Source organism: Colius striatus, chromosome 1, assembly GCF_028858725.1.
Source record: "Colius striatus isolate bColStr4 chromosome 1, bColStr4.1.hap1, whole genome shotgun sequence".
In the NCBI taxonomy this organism is placed as follows: Eukaryota; Metazoa; Chordata; class Aves; order Coliiformes; family Coliidae; genus Colius; species Colius striatus.
Window position 1 is genome coordinate 26,951,025 of NC_084759.1, and position 22,019 is coordinate 26,973,043.

The 22,019-nt window shown below is 43.9% G+C and overlaps 1 protein-coding gene across 2 annotated transcripts; it reads right to left on the bottom strand.

Moving 5' to 3' along the window:
• Nucleotides 1-527: 527 nt before the first annotated feature.
• Nucleotides 528-19,160, bottom strand: LOC104550647 (phosphatidylinositol 3,4,5-trisphosphate 3-phosphatase TPTE2). Of its 2 annotated transcripts, none has more exons than XM_062020458.1 (19): nucleotides 18,959-19,160; nucleotides 18,119-18,208; nucleotides 16,081-16,158; nucleotides 13,798-13,845; nucleotides 13,195-13,356; nucleotides 12,676-12,795; nucleotides 9,878-9,977; nucleotides 8,972-9,035; nucleotides 8,383-8,447; nucleotides 7,737-7,797; nucleotides 6,669-6,750; nucleotides 6,505-6,593; nucleotides 6,142-6,203; nucleotides 5,141-5,221; nucleotides 3,989-4,094; nucleotides 3,262-3,359; nucleotides 2,762-2,857; nucleotides 2,208-2,278; nucleotides 528-797 (listed from the first exon to the last, which is right to left on the bottom strand). In XM_062020458.1, the coding sequence occupies exons 2-19, from the start codon at nucleotides 18,166-18,168 to the stop codon at nucleotides 695-697; spliced, it is 1,536 nt and encodes a 511-aa protein (XP_061876442.1). In that variant the 5' UTR covers nucleotides 18,169-18,208; nucleotides 18,959-19,160; the 3' UTR covers nucleotides 528-694. The 2 variants fall into 2 exon arrangements, with proteins under 2 accessions (XP_061876442.1, XP_061876443.1); XM_062020459.1 differs by lacking the exon at nucleotides 18,959-19,160 and adding an exon at nucleotides 18,806-18,860.
• Nucleotides 19,161-22,019: the final 2,859 nt, after the last annotated feature.

Here is a 22,019-nt window from a genome sequence, read left to right on the forward strand (position 1 = left end):
GACAAACTTTCTAGTAGTGCAATAGGAAAAGGGGTAATGGCTTTAAATTGAAAAAGAGAAGCTTCAAACTAGATATAAGGAAGAAATCTTTACAATGAGAGTAGTGAAACACAGGAACAGGTTGCCCAGAGAGGTGGCAGATGCCTCATCCCTGGAAACATTCAAAGGAAGATCGCTCATTGTAGGGGAGTCTGGGCTATGTGATCATTAAAAAGCTTCCTTCCAACCCAAGCTAATTGGCTAGAATCAAAATAGTGATCTGGCACAGGTAGACCAACATTTCTCCCTCCAAATTCCCATATTCTATCAACCTGCAGAAAACTCTGCTGCTGAGGGAAGGTGTGCCAGATTCCTCCAGCTCCTGGTCTCCACCCACAATCAGGTTAATGCTCGTGCTTAAAGACAGACAGTTGTCTCAGACTAATAAAGTAGGGATTACCTGTTTGTAGAGAAATCTAAACTCCAAAGGGTCCAACAGCTCATTAACATGACAGTCAGCTCACACAAAGTAACTCTTCAGAGTATCATTGCTCTGCACAACAGAACTTTGTGTAAGTTTATTTGAGAAGTTGTATCTACACAGAAATACATTTAAGTACATCAAAATGAAACTGCTTCACTTCATACTGAAACAGCAAGACATTCTCCAGGGAAAGAGATTGATTTTACATGTTTCCCTTCTTCCAGCTTTCCCTTATGCTTCAACAAAGTTCACCTCCACAGCAAATGTCTCACTATAGACTTTCCATGTTTTAGACTTGTGAGGGTTATCCAGCTCATTCCTGGGAAGGTAGAGTCTGAAAGACAAAATTAGGTAGCATATCTTACAGCCCAAGACATACTTTACAGAGCTGAGAGAACTTCAAGATCAGTCCTAGAGTATTAAATCCCAGATCCTGAATTCAGACAGATAGCCACACCTGCACAGGGCTTTGGATCTGAAGCAGTCTGAGAAACACAGTTGGCCTGATGGGCTGGAGGGTTTTGGTGTGGGCTTCATTTTTTAAACTCCTTTTTAAAAGCTCCACAATGCAAGTTCATTAGAATTAAATCAGAGTAAAATTAGCGTCACTTCAGCTCAAGGCCTCCTGTAAGTGGAAGGAACTTAGTAACTGCCCTTCCTAATGGCAAGGATTTGCTTTGCCACTCAGTCAAGCTCAGGCAAGTTCTCCACTTTTAATGCTTACCATCTCTAGTTAGCACCTGCATATCAGCTGTGGCTGACTTAAAGGAGAAAAAAAACACTGTATTAACAGCTGTTTCACTTCTGATCAGACTATTGCACCTCAGGCCTACCAGAAAGGGAGGCCTGAGAATTGCATTTAAGAGAAGGTCTGGTGAGGCATCCTCCCTAGCCCTGGAGGAAACTTGAGATGGCACTGTTGCAGGGCTGTCAGATTACAGGAATGTATTTCTTCTGCCACTGGCTTGGTTTAACTAGGTATCTGCACCTAGGCTGCAAGGTGCATTGCTGGCTCAGCTTGAGTCATGAACACAGACTCAAGACTGTTATTCCTCTTACTCTAATGGAAACAATTACATAAGTTTTTTTTCCTTCCTATTCCAGTCTTACATAATTATTGTTCTCTCCATGTCTGGTTCACTGCACATGTTTAAATTGTCAAGTGTGGCAGACAGAAGTGTGTCTGCATTCCTACCCCAGCAAGACAGACAAGCCCAACTTTTGCTGTCTGGAGCTCCACCAGGAGTCTTAGTCTCATCAAAAACCAGACCACAATAATTCCTAACTTTAACAAAAGCGTAAGAAGCGGTAAGTTAAAGAGCCTTTCTTTGGGATCCTAGGCATCAGCACCTCTAACACCAATCTTAATACTTGCCTGCTATGCTGCTGAAGGAGTTCCAGCACCTCAGGCAGCCATGCTATAGGGGATGGCAGAATTGCCTTCAATTTGATTAGTTAGCATTATAGTTAGCATTACCTTTCTCAATTCAAGTTCATAAACAATACTTAGAACATTGAGGAAGAATCCAATGGATTACAATAAGATAGACAGCTCACAGTTTTGCAAGCATGTGCCAACTGCCTGCTTGCAAGTGACAACTGAGTGCCAGAGACACCAGTACTCACACAGAAGCTGACAAGCATGATCAGCCAGCTCTAAGCTTCCAGCACTATGATTAGAAACTCTCAGCTTTGTTCAAACACCAGAAGTGAGGACCTGAAGGCAGACACTACCATCACTTACCTGTTATTTTCAATAAAGGAAGTGTTGAACCAGAAGAAGAATGGGCAGTCATCATAGCCTTTTGGGAGATCCTAAACATAAAGACCTTTGTTTAAGGACTCCATGAGACAACAGGACTCAGTTTTTGAAGAGCAAGAGTACCCACTTGTTTTCAGTAGTTTGGTTTACAAAGCTACAGTGCCAGAGTCAGTACACCCGAAGAGCCCAATATCACATCCAGATCCTCACCTTCACTGAAGTTACTTTAGGACTAGGTCAACTCAACTTCAAACAACAAAGGAAGAGACCCATGTTAGATGTAGCAGGCACTCAACTAAGATGTCCTGGGTGTACTGTATGTACAGCCAGATGCCTCCCAGCTGATGTACCATCCTTCGCTGCTTCTCAACTGCACAGGGGTGGAATAACAGCTGCTACAGCAGGGCCATCCACACAGCAGCACTCCCTGGGGAGGAACAGGGACTCTGCCTCACACAGCACAGCCAGCCCAGCTGCAGTTTGCTCTGCAGCCTCTGCTCACACTCAAGTGAAGGTCTCCATGCTGCTATACTTACAGAACGAGATTCAAATCTGACTTTCACATCACCACTTAGAACAGGGCTGTTTTCCAAGCCAATGACTACCGAGTCACTTTCAGAATCAAAGAAGAGCTGGATAACAGAATAAAGCAACACTTATGAAAAAGTTACTGCAGAGGGACAAAGGACCAATTTATGACAACACCTAGCTACTCATTCATGGTATACAACAGCAGTGCTAGAATAATAGCCAATAATTTAAGCTACTCAGAGCGAGTTATTGCATTTTATTTACTTCTAGGGAAAGCTTTCACTATTTTACCACTACTTTTCCTGTAACTCAACAAAGCTTAACTGTCTGGAGCTCCACCAGGAGTCTTAGTCTCAACAAAAACCAGACCACAATTCTCTCAGAATTTACAGATCCATTTAGATAGTTTTATGTCTATTAATGAACTTTTACAGGAAGACACTTTTGACCTACAAGTCAGCTTTCAGTGTCTGAGACTCAGGTGACAACTTCTCAGTACACTCACCTTGCAGTTTCCTTGACTGGCACATACACATTCTAGCACAACTTGCTTCTTCACTATTATCTGCACCTTCATGTCAGTTCCATTGCCTTTCCCAACTCCTAGGGAGAAAGAGTTGCATTATACCACTGTACATATTTCAACTGGGAATATTACTGGTCATGAAAAAACAAGTACAAACCTATTCTCTCCAGAATGCCTTGCTATAGACTTTAGAGAATTCAAATCCTAAAGGCAGCTCAAGATTCAATGGTTGAAAGCTGTAGCTTGAAGTAGCAGTGAATCCAGAACAGGCTAATCTAGAGCCTGGCTGCACTGACTGAAGAACTGCAGTTGTAGTCCCCTTCAAAAAGCAGTCCAGAACTTCCAAACTTTTAATAAAAGTTACCACTACATCTTTACAGAGATAGGTGTTTATATCAAGCTGAAAAATATTAGTGGATCTAGTTCCATGTGTGGAGTTAGTCTCACTTGAGAAGCAGTTCCCCTCCCAAAACAGAGCAAGCTGTATGTCAGCCATCATTTGACCAGACACACAGTAAGTGACAGCCCATGGGGCAATTGCACTCCAAAATGCTGTTAATTGTATTTTAACCGTGCCATTTGAATTCTCAAGTCCCACTAGGTCTACATTCCTATTGTGGGTCTAAGAAGAGAGACAGAAGAAATGAGCTGTCTGTGCAGGAAACCATTACCAGATAGAGGAATGCCCAAATTCAAGAGTTCTTACCATGTATAGAGTGGATTTTGAGGTTTTTTATTTTGAGTTGTCTCTCTGGTGGGAGTTTCAAGTTATACTTGTTTTTCAGGATCTCATAATACCCAACATACCTACTCTGGAATGCAAAAAAACCCAGACACATTATGCAGTTTCTGGACCTCACACAGACTAATTCCAGGCAGAAGTAAGATTAAATAGATCTTCTATGCCAAGTTCTTAGCTTTGAACTTAGGAGAGCTCAGAAATAGCTACTCATTCTCCTTCCCAGTTCAAACAATCTTCTAGACATCTACATTTTTAAGCAGCATTTAAACTTCACCTTCCAAGAGGAATTCTGTACTTTTGAGTTCAGTAAGAAGTGAGAAGCTCTTACACTGTAGCTTTAGGGGGCAGAATGTTTAAATGTACAAGATACTTTCATTTTGCAAAAGCATGTTCTTCAGAATGTGTTGTACTATGCTGCTGTACAGCTCTACTTCCATTGTATTTTATATCAGAAACTAAAGTACCTCTGTCACCAGCCTCAACTCACAGCACACAGTGAATCAGAATGAGCAAAGCCCCAAACTGTGGTCTGAGGCAGTAATTTTTTCAGTATTTGCTTGTGAATGCAGTCTCCAGACACTGTGTGTCTCCACTCAGGCACAGCAGTGCCATGGTCCTCCCCAGGCCAGGCTGTAGGCTTCAGTGCATCCCTGATCAACAGCCCAATTGTTGCATTGGGTCATGTCCCTGTGAAGGTGGGTAAGCACTGCAACAGATTGCACAGAAAGGTTGTGGAGCCTCCATCTGTAGAGATATCCTGGATCCAACTGAACATGGCTCTAGGCAACCTGCTCTAAGCTCACCCTGGTTAAACAGCAGCTAAAAGTGAACTGGACTGAAAGCTCTCCTAGTCAATAGCTTTGTTACCTTAGGTACCACAATTCAGATTTGATATTACACAGGGAAAAGCATAAAGCATGCACTTGAACAAATGGGAGGAGGAGAAGATGCAGTGCAACCCTACCAGCTGACAATCCTCCAGCCCTTCAAGAAAGGGTATATAAATTCAGGAGTTAAACATCAGTAGGAACATACATCTCTGAGACAAGGCAGGGAAGATTAAATCATGGGGCTGATGTTGGTTTGGCTACTCTTACTGGACCTGCTCAAGCTTACCTGGGACGGAGTTTCAACTCCCTGAAACTTGGTACTTGTGCTTCTATCTGTTCTTCTCTCTCCAAAGTAGTCCAAACTTTCCTACATAGGAAGACAATTTCAAGAGTTAAGATATGCATCCCACCAACCTTCTCCTGACAAGTGGCTGGCAAGCTAGAATTATACTAGTCACTTCCAATAATGGAATGGAAATGAAAATACACAGTAGCTGTTCTGGTATCTTCTAAAAGCAGGCTTTGAACAAGTACAAATTAGGAAGACAGATACATTGCCTGTCACCCATGAAAGAGTGCTAATAAAGCTCACTGAATGAGGAGAGCAATATGATTTTTAAGCAATATGATTTTTAGAACCATCTATATTTCTCAAGTAGCCCATGGCAGACCAAGCTGAGCATTAATGTGGGTCTTCACAAACGAAACTCAGAGTAAAGCAAATGACTAAATGGATACAGGCTCTGGCCAGCCTAGCCTTCTGCAACCTAGGTCTCCAAATAAACACACCAGATCTAGGGAACTAAAGCAGCACATGCATCTCTCCTGGATGGAACTAGCTAATCTTTCTCCATTTTCCCAGAAAGGCTTCTTGCTGTAATGCCAGCAGCCAAGACAACACAATGTTTGATGTCTCACATGACCTGGGGGGAAAAACCCAAACCCTGCACTTTAACATTAACTTTAGCAGAGCATGCTCAGAAGCCATTTGCAGTTTAAGAAAGCTGATGCTCAAGATCTTAGGTCTATTATGTCTTGATAAGAAAAAGTGCCTCAAAGTTGGTATCCTGTTAACTTCTGCTTTCCCAGTTCTTCCTCATCAAGAAGCATCTTCATCAGAAGGGAATTTACATAGTAGTAAGACTTGCAAGAATTTTGTAAAACAGATTGTTCACAGTATCCTTCCTCCAGAATACTTTTTGCAGACTACTACTGCATTTCACCAGTTAAATTCTAGCATTTAATATGCCCCTTTAGAAGAATCAAAAAATACGTATCAGTTTTTACCTTTGCACTCTCAAACTGGTCACTGTCTATGAGCCAGGTACAGACCATTGTTCCAGTCCTGCCTGTATTAGAAGTAGGACAGGTTAAACTACAGGACTTCAAAGGCATTTGGGATTATTTTTGTGAAGATCAAGTTATCACTTTTGAAAGAGAAGAGAAAGTGAGATTAGTGTCACTAGAGTACTCAAATGCCTGTATTTCTGGAACAAATACTAAACACACAGCACTACACTGTTAATAGTCATCACAGCGTCTCCAGAATTTGTCAAGCCCCACTCTAAACCCCTCTCATGCTATAGCTCAAGGCCACACTAACATCAAAGAAGCCCTGGTAAGAATGACACTTTACACACGAAGTCCTACCTTTGCCTCCTTTACAGTGAATCGCTATGATGTTCTTCTCATCCTCACTCATCCATTCACGGACACTGGCAGTGAAATTCAGCATGTCCCTAGATAAGAGGAAAGTTAGTGGATCAAAGCAAATGCCCACATAGATGATGTCTGTATTTCGTGACAAGACTCACTGTAGTGCTGGGACATTGTGGTCATCAATAAAGATCCGTTCCACCCTGTAGTGGAAGTACTTGGGGTCATAGCCTTTCTCACCTACAGAGAAAGATGTGGAGTTATGCCAGGAAAGGGAAGACATTTGCAACAAAGAGTGACTTGTGACACACAAACGCTGGTCTGAGCATATACTAGTGTTTAAAGTACAGTGGTAAAAGCAGACAGATCAAACTGGGAAAAGTATGAGGTAATTTGGCTAAAATTATGCTTGCTTAGCTTCTAGCTTGACACCTCTGACTTGAACTAAAATTCACCTCCAGGCCCAGATGGCCATTCCTTTCCAAAAGGGTTACTTAGGGACCTGAAAATTGATGTTATGATGTACACTCCAGCAACAACCACATAAAGTGCTAAGGAGCTGCTAGCACTACACTACTCCTTTGTGAGCCCTCATCTCTCCCTCTGCTGGCAAGAGGGAGTTTTATTTTTTCAGGACTTCAGAATCATAGAATGAGAGGGTTGGAAGGGACCTTTAGAGATCATCTAGTCCATCCCCCCTGCAGAAGCAGGTCCACCTAGACCAGGTCACACAGGAACATGTCCATGCTTCTAGAACAAACAAGGTATGTTATAGCTCTGACATTCTACTATGAAAGCAGAAGCCACAGATAGTTATTCCTGATGCATTCTTCATTGTTTCTAGCTAAACAGATGATACTATAACTATTCATTCACCTCATTCTTCTAAGCCTTCATCAGAGAAGTCCTCAGACATCACCCCAACTTCTAGCTCAGGCTTAGTCCTTTACTTTAGTAAGAGTTTTGGAACACTGAAGCAATTGTTCAGCATGAGCAGAGATGTCTAAACTGCAAGGCAATCAGTATCTCCTTTGCAAGCTTCAGTACAATATTAGATGCTCAAAGTCATTAGCCACACTCAGTACAGAAAATTAGACACAGCTGTGTACTTTTGACAGACTAAATTTCTGGAGCTCTGCTATTGCAGAGCTATTGCATCTTACCTGGGAAAAGCTTTTTTTCTGTTTGGCAGTATTTCAATATAGTCATCAGCTAAACATACTTACTGCAGAGATTGTAGACTTTATAGTGGTCTCCATGTTTGCTGTCCAAAAACCTGGCAACTTCCTAAAGCATTAAGATACAAGTTCAGAGCAGTTAGTGCTCTACTCTTAGTTTTACTGCTACCTCATCCCCATCCCCAGGTGGAGTGGGCAGCTGCACTTCTGAACAGCTCTTGGCCATCAGATCTTTCCATCCCAAGAGCTTAGCTTCTTGTCTGGAAAAAAAGTATTTCTGCTAATAATTTCTCTGCTCTACACATTTATGTGTCCACAACATTGCGTAGTGTAGCTCTAAGCATTAATGAAGATCTTTTAAACATTAGGTTTTAGATGAAAATACAGTTCTCACTCATACTATTACCAGCCAGGGACAGAACTGAATCGGCTCTTTGAAGAGGAATAGCAGGAGAGCCACCAGTGTGTGCACAGTGCAAGATACATCCCACCAGGCTTAAAGAGACTACATTACTACAGTGCTACTAAAGAGACTACAACACAAACAGTGCAGCACAGGGGAGAACACTGTTTAGTCCTTCCAGCCAGCTAAGCCAGCAGGACTAGGATTCACTTTTCCACACGAAAATTAGTGAGAACCTAGAAGTGGAACAGCATCCATAAGTCCTGAACTTAGTAGATGAGAGATTTTTACCTCTATAGGGTTCCGATAGAAACTCTGCTTCCCAGAGGATGGAAATGACATTGCAATAATGCGATCTGTGGAAAAAACAGCAGTCAGAAGGAACAGGGGAAAGCCTCTCCACATGCAGGAACTACATAATGATGTTACTCTCAATAATGTAATAGTTTAATTCTATCCTAATTACAAAAGAACCATCTACCCATTTCTGAGAGTTTTTCTTCTGCATTTAGTATAGCCAGAGGAGCAGAATGGTACTTCCTGAAGCCACAGCTACAGCTGTCAGTTTCCACAGAATCTCAGGCAAAAATACTATGAGTTAATCAATAGTTTCTCAGCTCTGGTCCTCTAGGCCTCAGGAAAATTGCTATCATTACATACAGCATGTATGACCTCTCTCCCAGAGGCTAATCCTTGAGAACCATGTCAGACTCTGGAATGTGTATTTCCAAATCCTACAGAAAAGGAGTAGGCCTGGTTTGACTTCATACTTCAGTTTCATCAGACTAAAACATTGCCTGTATTTCATGTCAAGCATTAGCTGACTAACTTGTGTTAGCAGAATGTGACATGCTGCAAAGTGTCATTTGCTTCTACAAACCAGTAACGTAAGTGAGATCCAGATCAAAGCCATCTTTCATATAACGCCTTTTGTTTTCAGAGACCTGCCAAAAAAACCCAGAGGAGTTAGTCTTCCAAAGGAATGCCAAAAAGTCAACAAGTGTTGCCTGTTACTAGCAAAAACCAGGCATCTAGACTAAAGTTAAGTCATGAGTAGCAGAGCCTTATTTTGCCATACCAAAGTTCACAACACAAGTCAAAAATAAAGCCTCTGTCAGCTTTTAGGTAGATGCTCCACACTGAATTTTTACTCTGAAGTATCAGAGTTTACTGTATTGGAGAGAACACTGCAGATTCTTTGCAACTTGCAGCATTATTCTGGCACTGCTATCTGAATGTTTGAGGGCTGAGGGAAGGAAGAAAGTTAAGGGGCAGCATAACAGTGCTTGTTCTTGAGCAAGAGGACATACTTGAAGCTTCAAGTACTACTTTAGTGTCCCTGATGAAAATAAGAAGAGGCACTTAGGATGGACAGGGCTTCTATAGCTAGGCTGTTTAAGCTTGGCTTTTTTTCATCTGGAATAAACAGCAGAAGTATTAAGATTCCTGTCCTCCCCAGTGTGAGGGAAGACAGTCTACATACCACACAACCTAGAGATTATCAATTGAGACATATGGTGGTGTCGCAATCACTTTGATATCCTGGCCTGCCAGGTCAAGTTGATGCTCACTTGAGCAAAGTTAACAATTACCAGCCATATTGAAGCTGGAGGCAAAGCTCCAGTACCCTGTGAGGGACACTGAACAGACATGCTGAGTAGGCAATGTTACCAGCTGCTGACCAAGAGGCTGAAGGCAGTCTTGTACTCACCATGGAAGGCTGCCTGGAGAAAGGAGAAGTTGGAAACAGTAACAGTGGCCTAAATACATTAAGGGGACAACTTACCATTCTCCTGGTCACCACTTCAAGTTGCTTCTTTTGTGAAGCCAGGCGAAATATTCTTATTAAGATGACAATTCTCAGAACTCGGAGGAAAGTAACCATTCTGGATGCCAGACACATTCACCATGAAAGAGAGTGAGCACAATTACACTTGCATGCAAAACTTGAAGCTATTTGAAAGCTGTTTCAGATATAGTTTAAAGGTTTGTTTCACATACTGAACTAGGACTTAGGCTGATTTTGGAAAAAACAATACTATGCTTGAAGAATATAATGATTTTACTGCTGAGGTTTTTTGGGAGTACACATTCTGAACACCTAACTAGGTAATGTCCTGCTTGCTCGGACTTTCACAGACACCAATAAGCAGCAAGTTCCCTTAACGCTACCTAAGTTATCCCCAATTCTTGTTTCTTGAAGCTTGTTCTCAGGCATACATTTAAGTGTAAGTAGCCACCTGAAAAACAACTGAAAAGTGAAGCTAGACAAGCTATATACATCATGCCTTGATCAAGAAACATGAGAACAGATCTGTGTTTAATCATTCAGCAACTTGAGCAGATGATTTGGTTTGAGGAACTTTGAACTGCTGTTGAACTTTGAAGCAGGCAAGATGCTTATGCGAGTGCTTCTACAGAAACAACTGAACAGGGACAGCTGCTTCTGCATACACTTAGGGACTAGGGCAAACTTAGACTCATTCTCAAGGAGGTGTGTGAGCATATACTTTTAAAGAGCACATGTACATATTTCAGGTCTTGATACACTAAAGTATGAATCCTGGTGAATATCTACAGCAAGGGGGACAAATCTCTAGTTAAGGACAATCTGCTCTCTGCCAACATGGAACTTAAAGTCAGCAAAGAGACAAGATTGCCCTGGACACTTGGAGGAATGCTTCTTCCCAGTACAAGATCATCTTGCTGTTTTCAAACCAGATATTCCTTGGAGCTTGCAGCCAAGGTGACAAACCCAGTACTGCTGTGAAGACTCCAGAACCCTCTCCTCAGCCTGAACCTGTAAGAAGCAGCTCTTCAAGATACAAGAGGAATCTTTGGGAAGATCCTGCCCTTTGGAAAGTTAGCCAGTTAAGCATTAGCTCCCAGAGTGATATACAGCTCTTTCCTCAACATCCTTTTATAGGTCAGACTTCAAGGAAACAGGTAACTCATCCCCTTGCACACCCAGATAGGCTAGATTAGAAATAGAGACTATGCCCCTCCATCAGGGCATGTGACCTCTATGGACTGACACCAAAATCATAGAATCATGTCACTTGTCACATGCACTCTCATCCAAATAAAAGCTGTTCAGATTTTAATTATTCTGAGATGCATCAGGTGCTTTAGGACTGCTGTTTCCTTCCTGAGGAAGGTCTGAGGAAAGAAAAAAAGTTGTACACTCCAGCCCAAACAGGCCACTGGAAGTTAGCTGGATTGTGTGGGCACTGAGGAAGTGCTAGGAGTGATGACTCAACACCTCAGTATTTGGGATCTGCCCAAGTCTGAGGTATCATCTACTGCCAGGTATCATCTACTGTCAGAACAGTACTGAAGAGCCCTTAACAACAGAAGCCTTACAGAGCCTCAGGAATTGCATGGGTGAGACAGTAAGCCTCAGCTGAGTATCTTCTTGCAGCACCAACATAAACATATCTTTATGTGACCCAAAAGTCTACTATAAATCCCCATCAACTTTAGCCAGTCAGAATACAAGGAACTTGTACACACCAATCTACAACAGGATGGATCAGTGCAAGATTAGGCCTACTACTGACATAGTCTAAAGACAGCAGTGCTATTTCTCCTGCCACAGTGCTATTTCTCCTACTTCTCATCTTACAGCAGCGCTTGGCTGAAACTGCTTTAAAGTGGCCAGAGAAATGAAGCAATCATTAAACTTAGATTAATGTGTAAAAGACCCAGAAAGAACGTCTTTATGATTCTGAGGCTGCAAAAGCCATTCCTTTGATGGTTCTACTTTTGGAAGCCTGAGTTTAGCTGGCATTTGAAGAGACAACTAGTACTTCCAGGTGTTTGTTCACCTCTGGATTCTTTAATAACTAGACTCTTTGAGTTGGTTTCTTCTAGAACAGTGTTCTCCCCTTGTGTCCAGTAGCAAGTTGATCTGGATGGAGCGATTTTTTTAATTAGAGATCAACTTCTTTCTCTGGACAATGCAAGTAAGTGCAGATAAACTAATTTTAAGAGTTGTAGTTCTGTCTCCACGAGGAATGGAGTCCTCTCACAGGGTATCACCTGATCAAGCTACAGAAATCAGATGAAATATTACTTGATTTATGCACATAAACAGTATGTTTCCCTTCTCCAGAGCATGGCTGAAAAATCCAACATATATTACCCATGAGGCTTTTGGCAAGGCAAGCTGGAAGAAACAAGACAATGTGACAACTCTTTCAAGAACCATTAAATGGAGGCACTCCCTTAGTCATCTGTTCTTTTTTTAATAATCCAACTCCTCTGTCTGACCTTCCTCAGACTCTCCTCTCTATCAAGGTTGCTGCATACCTGCCCCCTAAAATGCTTGGGTCAGAGAATTTGATGGCCTCACTTTTAGTTATCTCAACTGGTATGTTTAGATAACCTCTCCCTTTGAGGCAGGGGCAGCCTAACTGTAGACCAAATTTAAGTGTCTCTATCCTTCATCAGTCTGTAGCATGAAACACTATCACATCCATACTTGTGGTCTAGTACACACATCTAACTTGGAGGTGCCCAAGAAAACTCTTAGAAGGTTATGAAAAGAGATTTCATGTTTGACAGCTGCCATACAATTCTTACCTTGGTATCTGATCTGCTGCAGCAAGGTCTGAGAAGGAGTATGTCATGTTAATTAACAGAGTGCCTACCACTATGAATGCATCCAAAATATTCAGTTTGGACCGGAAATAGTTCTTGAAGCTGAAACAAAGGAGAGTTTGACAGATACCCACATGGATAGCAAAGACTAAAATACACCTTCAGGAACAGAATCATCAGAACTATTGCTGGAGATAACCTCTCCCAGACTAGTCCCTAACACTAAGCACTGAAGAGTCACTAAGATAATCTTAGTCTCTATGCAGAAGTAACAGCAAAGCTGATGCAGTTTCCAAGTGCTCACTTATACCAAAAGCACTTCACATATCATTCTACAGAAAGGTACCAGATAGCATACAGAGCCAAGAAAAGATGTGGCTATCGTCTATGTCCAGAAAGTTAGTCTAAAAGGCATCAGTGTTCATAATCCAAGCTTGAAGTACAGCTTCCTTACTAGCTTGAGGACTTGCCACAGTGACTTAATTTTTACCCACATCTTACCCTTCAACAAACACCCTCAGGAGAACATCAACGAGAAAGAAGAGTGCAATTGCCAGGGAAACACCTTCAAGAATCTCTCTAACACCTTTCTTCTTCTCGCTGATAGCCAGATCCACAATAACAACTATAATGTCCACAATGATAAGCACAACTCCAAATACTCTGCAGAAAGAAAAAGCACAAGTCAGCTTGAAGAGGAATGAATTGTTGACATTTATTGATGAACGAGCACAAGGCCAGATTTTTGTTTTAAGCTGTTGCAGCAAGTGTGTTTTCTTAACTGCAGATTAAGGCTTGCTTGTATAAGCAGCTTTAAAAAGCTGCACTTTTTAAAGTGATCTGCCTAGGGTACATCACTCATGTGTACAGGAACTGTACATTTACCTCAGACTCAGCTGTAGACACTGACCATATCGGTTTAAGACTTCTTTCCCAATCAAAGTACCCTTCTCAAGTCACCCTTTCTGGGGGTGATAGGAAATTCAGTACTTTTCCAGATAGAGCAGACTGGAGTCACTGTTGTTCAAGGAACCCTCCAGGTTCTTGCACCAGACAGAGGACTACTTGTACTCTGCCCATACCATTTCAAGTATCATCTTTTACCTGAATCCAAATGACATCACAAAGGGGGCAATTTTTCTCCGCATCGAACTGCAAGAGAAGAGATTTTGCATGAAGACAAGTGACACTTTGCTATTGATATTAGCCATAAGAACACCGCCACATTCTTTTCATTTTAGACTTCTATATAGTAGTGATTTCTTTGAAGTAATTGTTCAGTTGCATTCATAAAGTACAGTATTTGAAAGCAGTGTTTTGACCACTTGTTAGAAAAAGTATCCATCACCTACAGACCCTAGAAGTACAGCAGTTATGTACTTATGCTTAACACTATTCAGTGTCACAATTCCAGTGACACTAGAAGTCTAGCTTCATGCCCAGCTACAAGCCCACTTCTTACAGCTTATATAGTAGCTATTGGTCAAGAGGAAAATTAAAGGCTAAACATCAAGGTGTCTTGTTCAAGATATTGGCTTATTGTATCAGGGGACTTTTTTTTTCCCCCCAGGCCTGGAAAAAGTTGCACTTGCTAATAGTTCCACTACTGCTTCCGTGCTCTTGGAAGAGAGCAAGACAAATCATCCCTCTGCCTTAAAAGGAAATACTGGTTTGGCTTACAGATTGAAACTCAAGTGCCTCTTAAGAAAAAGTTACTGAAGCTAAATTCCTCCAATTGTTAAGAGTTATCTCCAGCCCTAGCAGGCTTTCAGGTCCTGTTTTCAGTTACAGAAGATTATCTGTTGCCTTTTTACACGCTTTAAGCCTTCTGATTTAAAGCTAGGCCTTTATGTAACTCTCACTACCTGAAAGTCTCTTTAGGCTATACCAATAACAAAGATAGAAGAAATTATCTGCAAAGCCCAAGTTCTGACAGTTTGAAAAACTGATCACTAGACTGTTAATTTAACCACTGTAAGCACTGAGACTTTTCTTATAAGAAAACACCTTATCAAAATATATCAGTAGCAGTAGAACCTACCAAGAGTTCTGAAATACTGACAAAAAGTACAGGTAAATTCATTTTGTCTTATCCACCTACCTACCTCATCTTTCCTGGTTATATGCAGTTACCATAGTCCCTCTCTCCACCACCATCACCAGAGACACCACTGTTACAGGAAGTCTTTGTCAGCTCAGTAATGCATATTGCACCCCAGTGATCCTGTCTGATCTTCTTGTTTCCCCTAAAGTAACTCGGGTATTGCATTTCACTTGGTGCATTTCCCTAACAGCTCAATAACCCAGTTTAAGACACAGCTAGGTATCTTTGAGGTGATGAGGAAAGTATCTTTCTGAGTTTACTGAAAGAATTCACATTTCTCACTATTAGGTTCATACTTTCAGGAACAGTCTAATCAGAAAACGTCTGCTTCTTTCAGCAAGAAGGAAATACTTAATTAGCAGTACTCACAAATCAAGGGTGTAAAAACAGGTTTTCTCTTAACTTCCCTAACATATGGGAAGTTCTCCTTGCATTTATGAATGCCTCACATCTAAGAAAGCACTGCAATAATCACACTAACAGTTTGCTGGTCTATGGCTTTGCCCCATCAATCCCACAATACAACTGTAGTAGGTACACCAAGACTTCAGCTTCCAGAGACTCAGGACAAATGCCTTTAGGTGCACTAAAGCTTGAAGCATATACACACACCACTCCAGTTTAGCTTGACATCTTAAATCAGTTGAAGAGAACATGGCACATTTGCTCACATACTTAACTTAAAAGCCTTTGTGAAATGCCTTTGTAAATATTCACTTCTGGATTCTAGAAAGACACATTGTTTCAGAAAAAAACCTGAGATAACAGGCTTAATCTAACTGTCCTTGAGCTGCAGGAACAGAGAAACAAGCCTATTCACTTGTCACTGACGTGGCTAAGTATACTAAGAGTTAGTAATCTGGTGACAAGAGCTAAACATTGTTAGAAAATAACTACTTCAATGACAGAGTTATCACTAGCAAGTTCACACAGCTCAGTTCTCATAAGGGTGTGATATTTATCATTTGCCCCAGACACTCCCTCATTTTCTCACCAGCATTTGTTCTTCTGTGCTCTCCCAAACTGATTCCTTAGAACACTTAATCATTGCAGTTTGGACTATCCATTCTCCACAATATGATGGACTTGAAAGCCAAACCCAAGAACTAACTACCTCTCATGAAGCTTCCTGAACTTGTCTTTATCACACATTAGAGCAAGTGTTGATATTAAGTGATTTATTAGGCTTATCTCTACTTCAGCAAGCCATCTGCCTTCTTAGTTTGGCTCAAAAGTTTCCACTTTTGGGGTTAAGCAAGGCATTCAGTATACCATTAGCTTACTTGGAACAGCTGTCTGGTTCATTATCCTCATCACGACCATCATCAATCTTCACCGTGGGCTCCCCTGCTGTTGGAGAGCTGGCAAAGGAATAACACAAGTCACATACTGATACAGATGCCAACTTTACACATCGCTCCAGAGAAAAAAATGTTAACTGTCTGCTGAGAAGCGAGCACCAGCTTGCACCAGAGCACAGGTATAGTACTAGGGGAAGAAAGCCTTCCCATATGCTGGCATGGCAGAACCCTTTGGCTTTGTACTGACCAAGCTCCCATTAACAATCCATCTTCAACAATTCATCTTTTGTGGGAGGAGGGGAACAGATGTGTTCAGCAGCAGGATAAAGGGCTTCGATGCAGGGCACCCAAGAGTCCACCCAGGGCTCAAACAGTCTGAAGTGCCAGAAATGGGCATATGCAAAACTGCTTCAGAGAGTCCAAAAATACATTAATGCTATTACAGTAAACTACTTGTTCAGAGAATTAATGTTTTCACTGGGAAAAGCCACAGCACAGAGATGTTTTTGTGCAGAGCAGGACACCAAACCGGAAACTGGAAGACTGGAGCAGCAGCAACTGAGCTAGTGCTAGAACAGCATTTTTAGGGGGGTGGTGGCTGCTTGCCATAACTTCCTTAAAAGGGTCTCTTTAGAGCAAGCTTTTGTTCAGCCATCTGAGAAGCTTTGAAGGCCACATGATTACTTCAGAGAAAACAAAGTGTAACATTTAAATCCAGGAGTTAAATTCAGCCTTCTACATAATAGCACATAGCCACAGTGTTTGCTGTGCCTCTGCCATCATTGCTTCTTGGGCAGCAGCAACTACAAACACATATTTGACATTGTTATTTCCATGCTGTTCTGAAGCAATTCAGCATGGCTGAAGCATTAGTGTAACACCTCTGAGGATCCAAGTACTCTTCATCTCCACAACAGAATCATACAACAGCACTGCTTCTGTAGTTATGGGCTAACCCCCTTTTAAGCAAGAAGTTTAACGATGTATTTCCTGCAGTGTCAGCAACCAGTACAGACAGTTCACCACCTGCACTCAGTAACAGGCTAGAAAGTGAAACGACTCCCAGTTTTGTTGAGTACTTCCAGACACCAGTATCCTCACTTTGCTCCTACAACTGAGGCAAAGCTCTAGTGATGAATGGCCACTCAGCTTTGATGTTTTTATGGTATACTCTCTTGGGAGTTTCCAGTTGATGTGCAGCTGAAATGCTTCACTCACTAAAGCAGGTTGCTGTTGCTACAGTAATTTTGCTACAGGTCACTTGCTTATACTTGCAGACACATGAAGTGCACCAAATGCTACGTCCTTATCCTCTAGCGTGATTAAAATAAGCCACAATAGGAATGAGCAACAGTAATGTTTTGTGTCAGGAAGCCAATCTTTAAGCAAAAAATGAAAACAGAAGCCAAGTCTGAGTACACTATCTCCACTGTGCTCTCACACAAAAAAAATCAGTTCTAGATAATGCTTTCCTCAGAGGGAGTTTGTTTTGCTGAGCATTCTACATCTCCTCATTGTCCAAGCAGCAATAAGCTCTCTGCCACAAGCTACTACATCTAGTATTTGCCTATTGGAATCAAAGAGAAGAAAATGAGGATATCGAAGAGCTTCTTTTTCCTTCACATTTTCCATACAGAGCATTTCAGACTTCAGGCTTTTAAGGAGAGTGGAGCAAAAGCATCTTGGTCTACAAGAGACCTCAACAATGTTTCTGGATAAAAAGAGAAAGATTTACTGCCATTATCTTATTATACCAAGGCTGGGTGCTCCATGCTTCTTAGTTCTTAACTATTAGTGAGAAGTCAGACACAACAGTTTCTTTTTCTCAGAGACAACACTCTTCTCAGTCAAGAGCACTTTAAGGGTGGTGGTGTAGGAATAGAGAGACTATGCTATAAAACTTCAAGTACTTCTTTATTCTCTTTGCTCTACTTAAACCACAATGAAATTCTAAACAGGAGACCCTACACAACATACTTCAATCTCAGCCCTATGCATTGGTGTAGGTCACTTCACTCACCTGGACACTTCTGTCAGCTCTGCCCCTTGTTCATACCTTACAGCTGTCATTTTGCCTGTTGTTGCTCTGCTGGTCTTAACAGAAGCACATCTAGTTAAAGACAGGTGAGTACAAGAAACAGTGAATAGCAGCACCCTATAACAGCCTCACACTCACATTACCAACACACAGGCTCCTGCTTCATTCTCCAGTTATTCCTCCCGCCACAGCTGACAAAGTGCAACCTTTATCTGTAAGGCTGGTGAGAGTCAGGGCACCCAGCAGCATGATGGAGGGTTGGCTATACCTTGTAAGCCCCAGCGACAACGGCTTTCGCACAGCATCTTTATCTCACCATGAAGCTTCAAGCTACGAAACGGAGAGGAGCCCCCGCGGGGCTGCTGCAGCTCCGCTGAACCCGGGGGAGCGGGTCTGAGGGCTCGGAGCAGACAGTGGCTCCGCAGGCCTGCGGCACTCTCCCCATCCCGCTTCCTCCTGCCCCGGGAGAGAACCGGCTCTCACCGCAGCGGCGGGGCCCCGCCACCAACCTCCTCCCTGCCCCGGCGACGGGCCGGCTTCAGCAAGCCCCCGGCACCCGTTCCCGCAGGAGGCCCCGCAGGCCGAGCCCCTGCCCGACGGCCGCCCCCGAACCCCCCGGCCGTGGCGAGGTCGGCCCGCCGGCACCCCAGCAGCTCTCCCCGCCCTCACCTGAGCGCGGCCGCCCGCCTCCGCCCGCCAGGCTCCGTCCCAGCCGGGCCCGGACACCCGCCCCCAGCGCCGCGCGGACTCAGCGGAAAGTTGCGTTAAACTTCCTGAGGGCTGTTCTCCCGACCCTCCCCCCGGCCGCAGAGCCGCACTCACCCCCCGAGGCCGCAGCAGATGCGGAGCACCAAGGCGCGTCAGCCCCCCGCCGGGCCGCCGTTATATGGTCTGGCCGCGCCGCACCTGGGCCGGGCCGGGCCCCGCGGCACCGCCCGCTGCCATGGCCACGGCCCCGCCGCCGCCCGCCACCGCGCAGACACGGGCGGCAAACGGACCCGCGGCGGCCCCCGCCGCTTCCCGGGGCCTGCCGAGGCGTCAGCTGGGCCAGCGCCCTCCCGTCCCGCCGGGGCGGCGCTCCCGAGCCTCGGCCCTTCGGCTTTGGGACGCTGGGCTGCTGCGTTCCGCTGCCTACTCGTGCCTCTCCCCTGGCACCGTGGCTTTGGGGGCCGCGATGGGGACAGGGTTGGTGCAGGTCGGCTGCGGGGCAGTCAGGGCCCGCACCGCGACTGCTTCCACGTAGACAGAGGGAACACCGAGCACTTCAATGTATTTCAGGGAACATCGAGCACATACATTTGCAGAGTCGGAGCCTGCGGGTCAGAACACGGCGTTACGCCGTGTTCTAGAGCGGCTCCACGCCTGCCTCTCTATCAAGAGCCGGGCGGCAAGGAGCCCATCGGCATGAGCATCGCGCTGCGGAGCGGCGCTGCTGCCGAGGCCGGGGCCCGCGGCGCCGGAGAGGTTTTCCGGAGGACGGTTGGCAGCAGAGGGAGCTCAAAGCGAGCTTTTAAGGGCTGCGGGAGCTTGGGCAAGGGTAGGTGAGGTTAACTGATGGCAGGAGCATTTCTGGATGCCCCGTTCCTGAAACTAAGTATTTAAGATGAATGCTGAGAATAGGGAGCATTTCTGGACAGCAGACTGAATAGAAAGTTTCCCTTTTAAGTCTGTCATATATATACATATATGGGTAAGTAGCTAGTACAGACACTGGTAGCAAGTAATGAGCAAGTAATATATTTGGTATATTCAGATAATTATGTATTTGAGAAGCAGCTAAACGTTAGTGGAAATTAAGCTAGATGATGAGAAGAAACATTCCATTAATTTTCATTTAGTTCTGAAAAAAAACCAAGTTGACATACGAGGGTTATTTAGAACAGGCTTGATCTCCCAGGCTATGTGAATGTCCTGTGACTCATTCTCAGCCTATGGAGTACCTTCTGGCGAGGACCGTATTGGAGAGGAGTGTAGAAATACAGAAGTTTCTTTTCCCCTTTCCTGGTGTATGAAAGCACCAAGGTGTAAAGACAGTCTGACTATCAGAGTCTTCACAGAATAACCTTTAACAATCAATCAAAGGAGGGGCTGGGGATGGGAGGCTTGCAGTTTGGCACTCAGACTGAATGCCAGGGCTGTAAATATCCCAGCTTGGTAGAGGCTGCAAGTGCACTTCAAAAGTGTTCTGGTTTAGCAAGGAGCAGCTTTTGGCTTAGTAACAGGGGGAGCGGGTTGCAGTGAAGACCCGGTAAAGAGTTTTTGGACTCTCCCCCGGCTCCTGGGTTCACACCCACCTCCGGCCCGGCTGGGCCAATCTGGCGCCTCTGCCATCACTATTTAGGGGATGGGAATTTGAAGTGCTGGCAGGAGGTGTATGAGTGATACAAGATGGAGGTGAGCACACGGACCCTTCAGCCAGAGAAGGAGGAAGGAAGGAGAAGCAATAGACCAGAGACCTCTCTGCAAGCCGTGGCAAGAATACAAGCTGTGCCCCTGCAACCTATGGAGATCCGTGGCAGGACCGAGAGTTACCAGCAGCTCCGTGTGAGTGAGCCCGGACGGGCGAGGGACTGTGTGGGGAGACGGCCATGGCCCAGGCCGTGCTGGAGAGCCTGCACGTCGCAGAGCAGCCCCACACGAGAGGCAGAGAGGAGCTGCAGCCTTTGGAATAAGTGCACGTCGGAGCAGCCCGTGCAGGGCTGCCATGCGTGTGAGTTACCCCACGGACTCGCAGGGAGGACTGGTGTGGAGTTCACCCGTCCTGAGGAGGGACAAACGGCAGAAGCTATCGGGAACAGACTAACTGAAACCCCCACTGCCTGCCCCCCCGAACCGTTCAGGAGGGGACAGGGTAAAAACCCCGGGATCAGGGCTCTGAGCCCGGGAAGAGGGGAGGTGTGGCAAGAAGGTGTTCTTAAAAAGGCTGGTTGGACTCTTCATTGATGTATTACTCTGGGTTGTTTCATTTTGGTTATGTTTTGGGTTTTTGGGGGTATGTTTTAGTTGACGTTGCATTAAATTGTTTTCTGTTTTCTTCCCCAAACCGAGTGGCCTGGTCTGTTTTGTCCTGAACTTTAAGCAGCAATTAAGCCCTCCCTGCCCTCGAGCAATTCTCAGCCACTTTGGTACTCGAGGCTAATCGTGGTCTTTGTTCCCTGATGGGCCTAAACCACGACAAAAAGGAAAAAGAATTTTTCCCATCTTTCATCAAATAGGTAGAGGCTGCATTGACAGTGGTAACATTGCAACTGTCCCTTTCAGTGTTGCTAATCTTACAGCATTGGTGGTGCTGCAGAAGATTTGCCAGCTCCCATGCGTCATCATGAGTTTCCTGGTGGTAAAACTATTTTCTTAAAACCCCAACTTCTGAACTCAGATCACTAAATAAAAGCACCTTCTTTTCTATTAATAAAATTCAATGTCTCGCTCTCAGCTGGTAGAGAAAAGCACACGAACAAGTTCCAAGGTAAAAATAAAAAGGCATTGATTCTAGTTGTCAAATTCCATCCTTGTACATCATTTTCGTTATATTTTGCTGTTTAACTCATGATACTGACTTTTTAAAAGCTCTCAGAATCCAGTTCTGTTCCCTTGAGGATTATTCATCAGTAGAATTGTCGGCAAAATGCAGAAAAGACTGAAATGTTCAGTAAATAATCCAGTTGCATACTGGGGAGAGAGCAGGATGAAGTATGTGTATCTCAGAGGGGTGATGACATACTTTACATTCCAAAAATAACAGAGACAGTGGCAAACAGAATCTCTTGATGGATTTTAAAATCAGCAGGTATAGCTTATTTATATCACATACTCTTAGGAAAAATGGCCAAGAAAAATAACTTTATTAAGTCTTGGGATAGCAGAAAGACAGAGATAAGTCAGG

Bases quoted from the DNA above. Each gene is read 5' to 3' on its own strand.
- LOC104550647 (XM_062020458.1), bottom strand. From the start codon at position 18,168: ATGACAGCTGTAAGGTATGAACAAGGGGCAGAGCTGACAGAAGTGTCC. The intron at 6,751-7,736 runs GTAAGTATGTTT...CTTTCTCTGTAG, and splicing joins TAAAGTCTACAATCTCTGCA to GTGAGAAAGGCTATGACCCC. The intron at 2,279-2,761 runs GTAAGTATAGCA...CTTTATGTTTAG, and splicing joins TCAGATTTGAATCTCGTTCT to GATCTCCCAAAAGGCTATGA.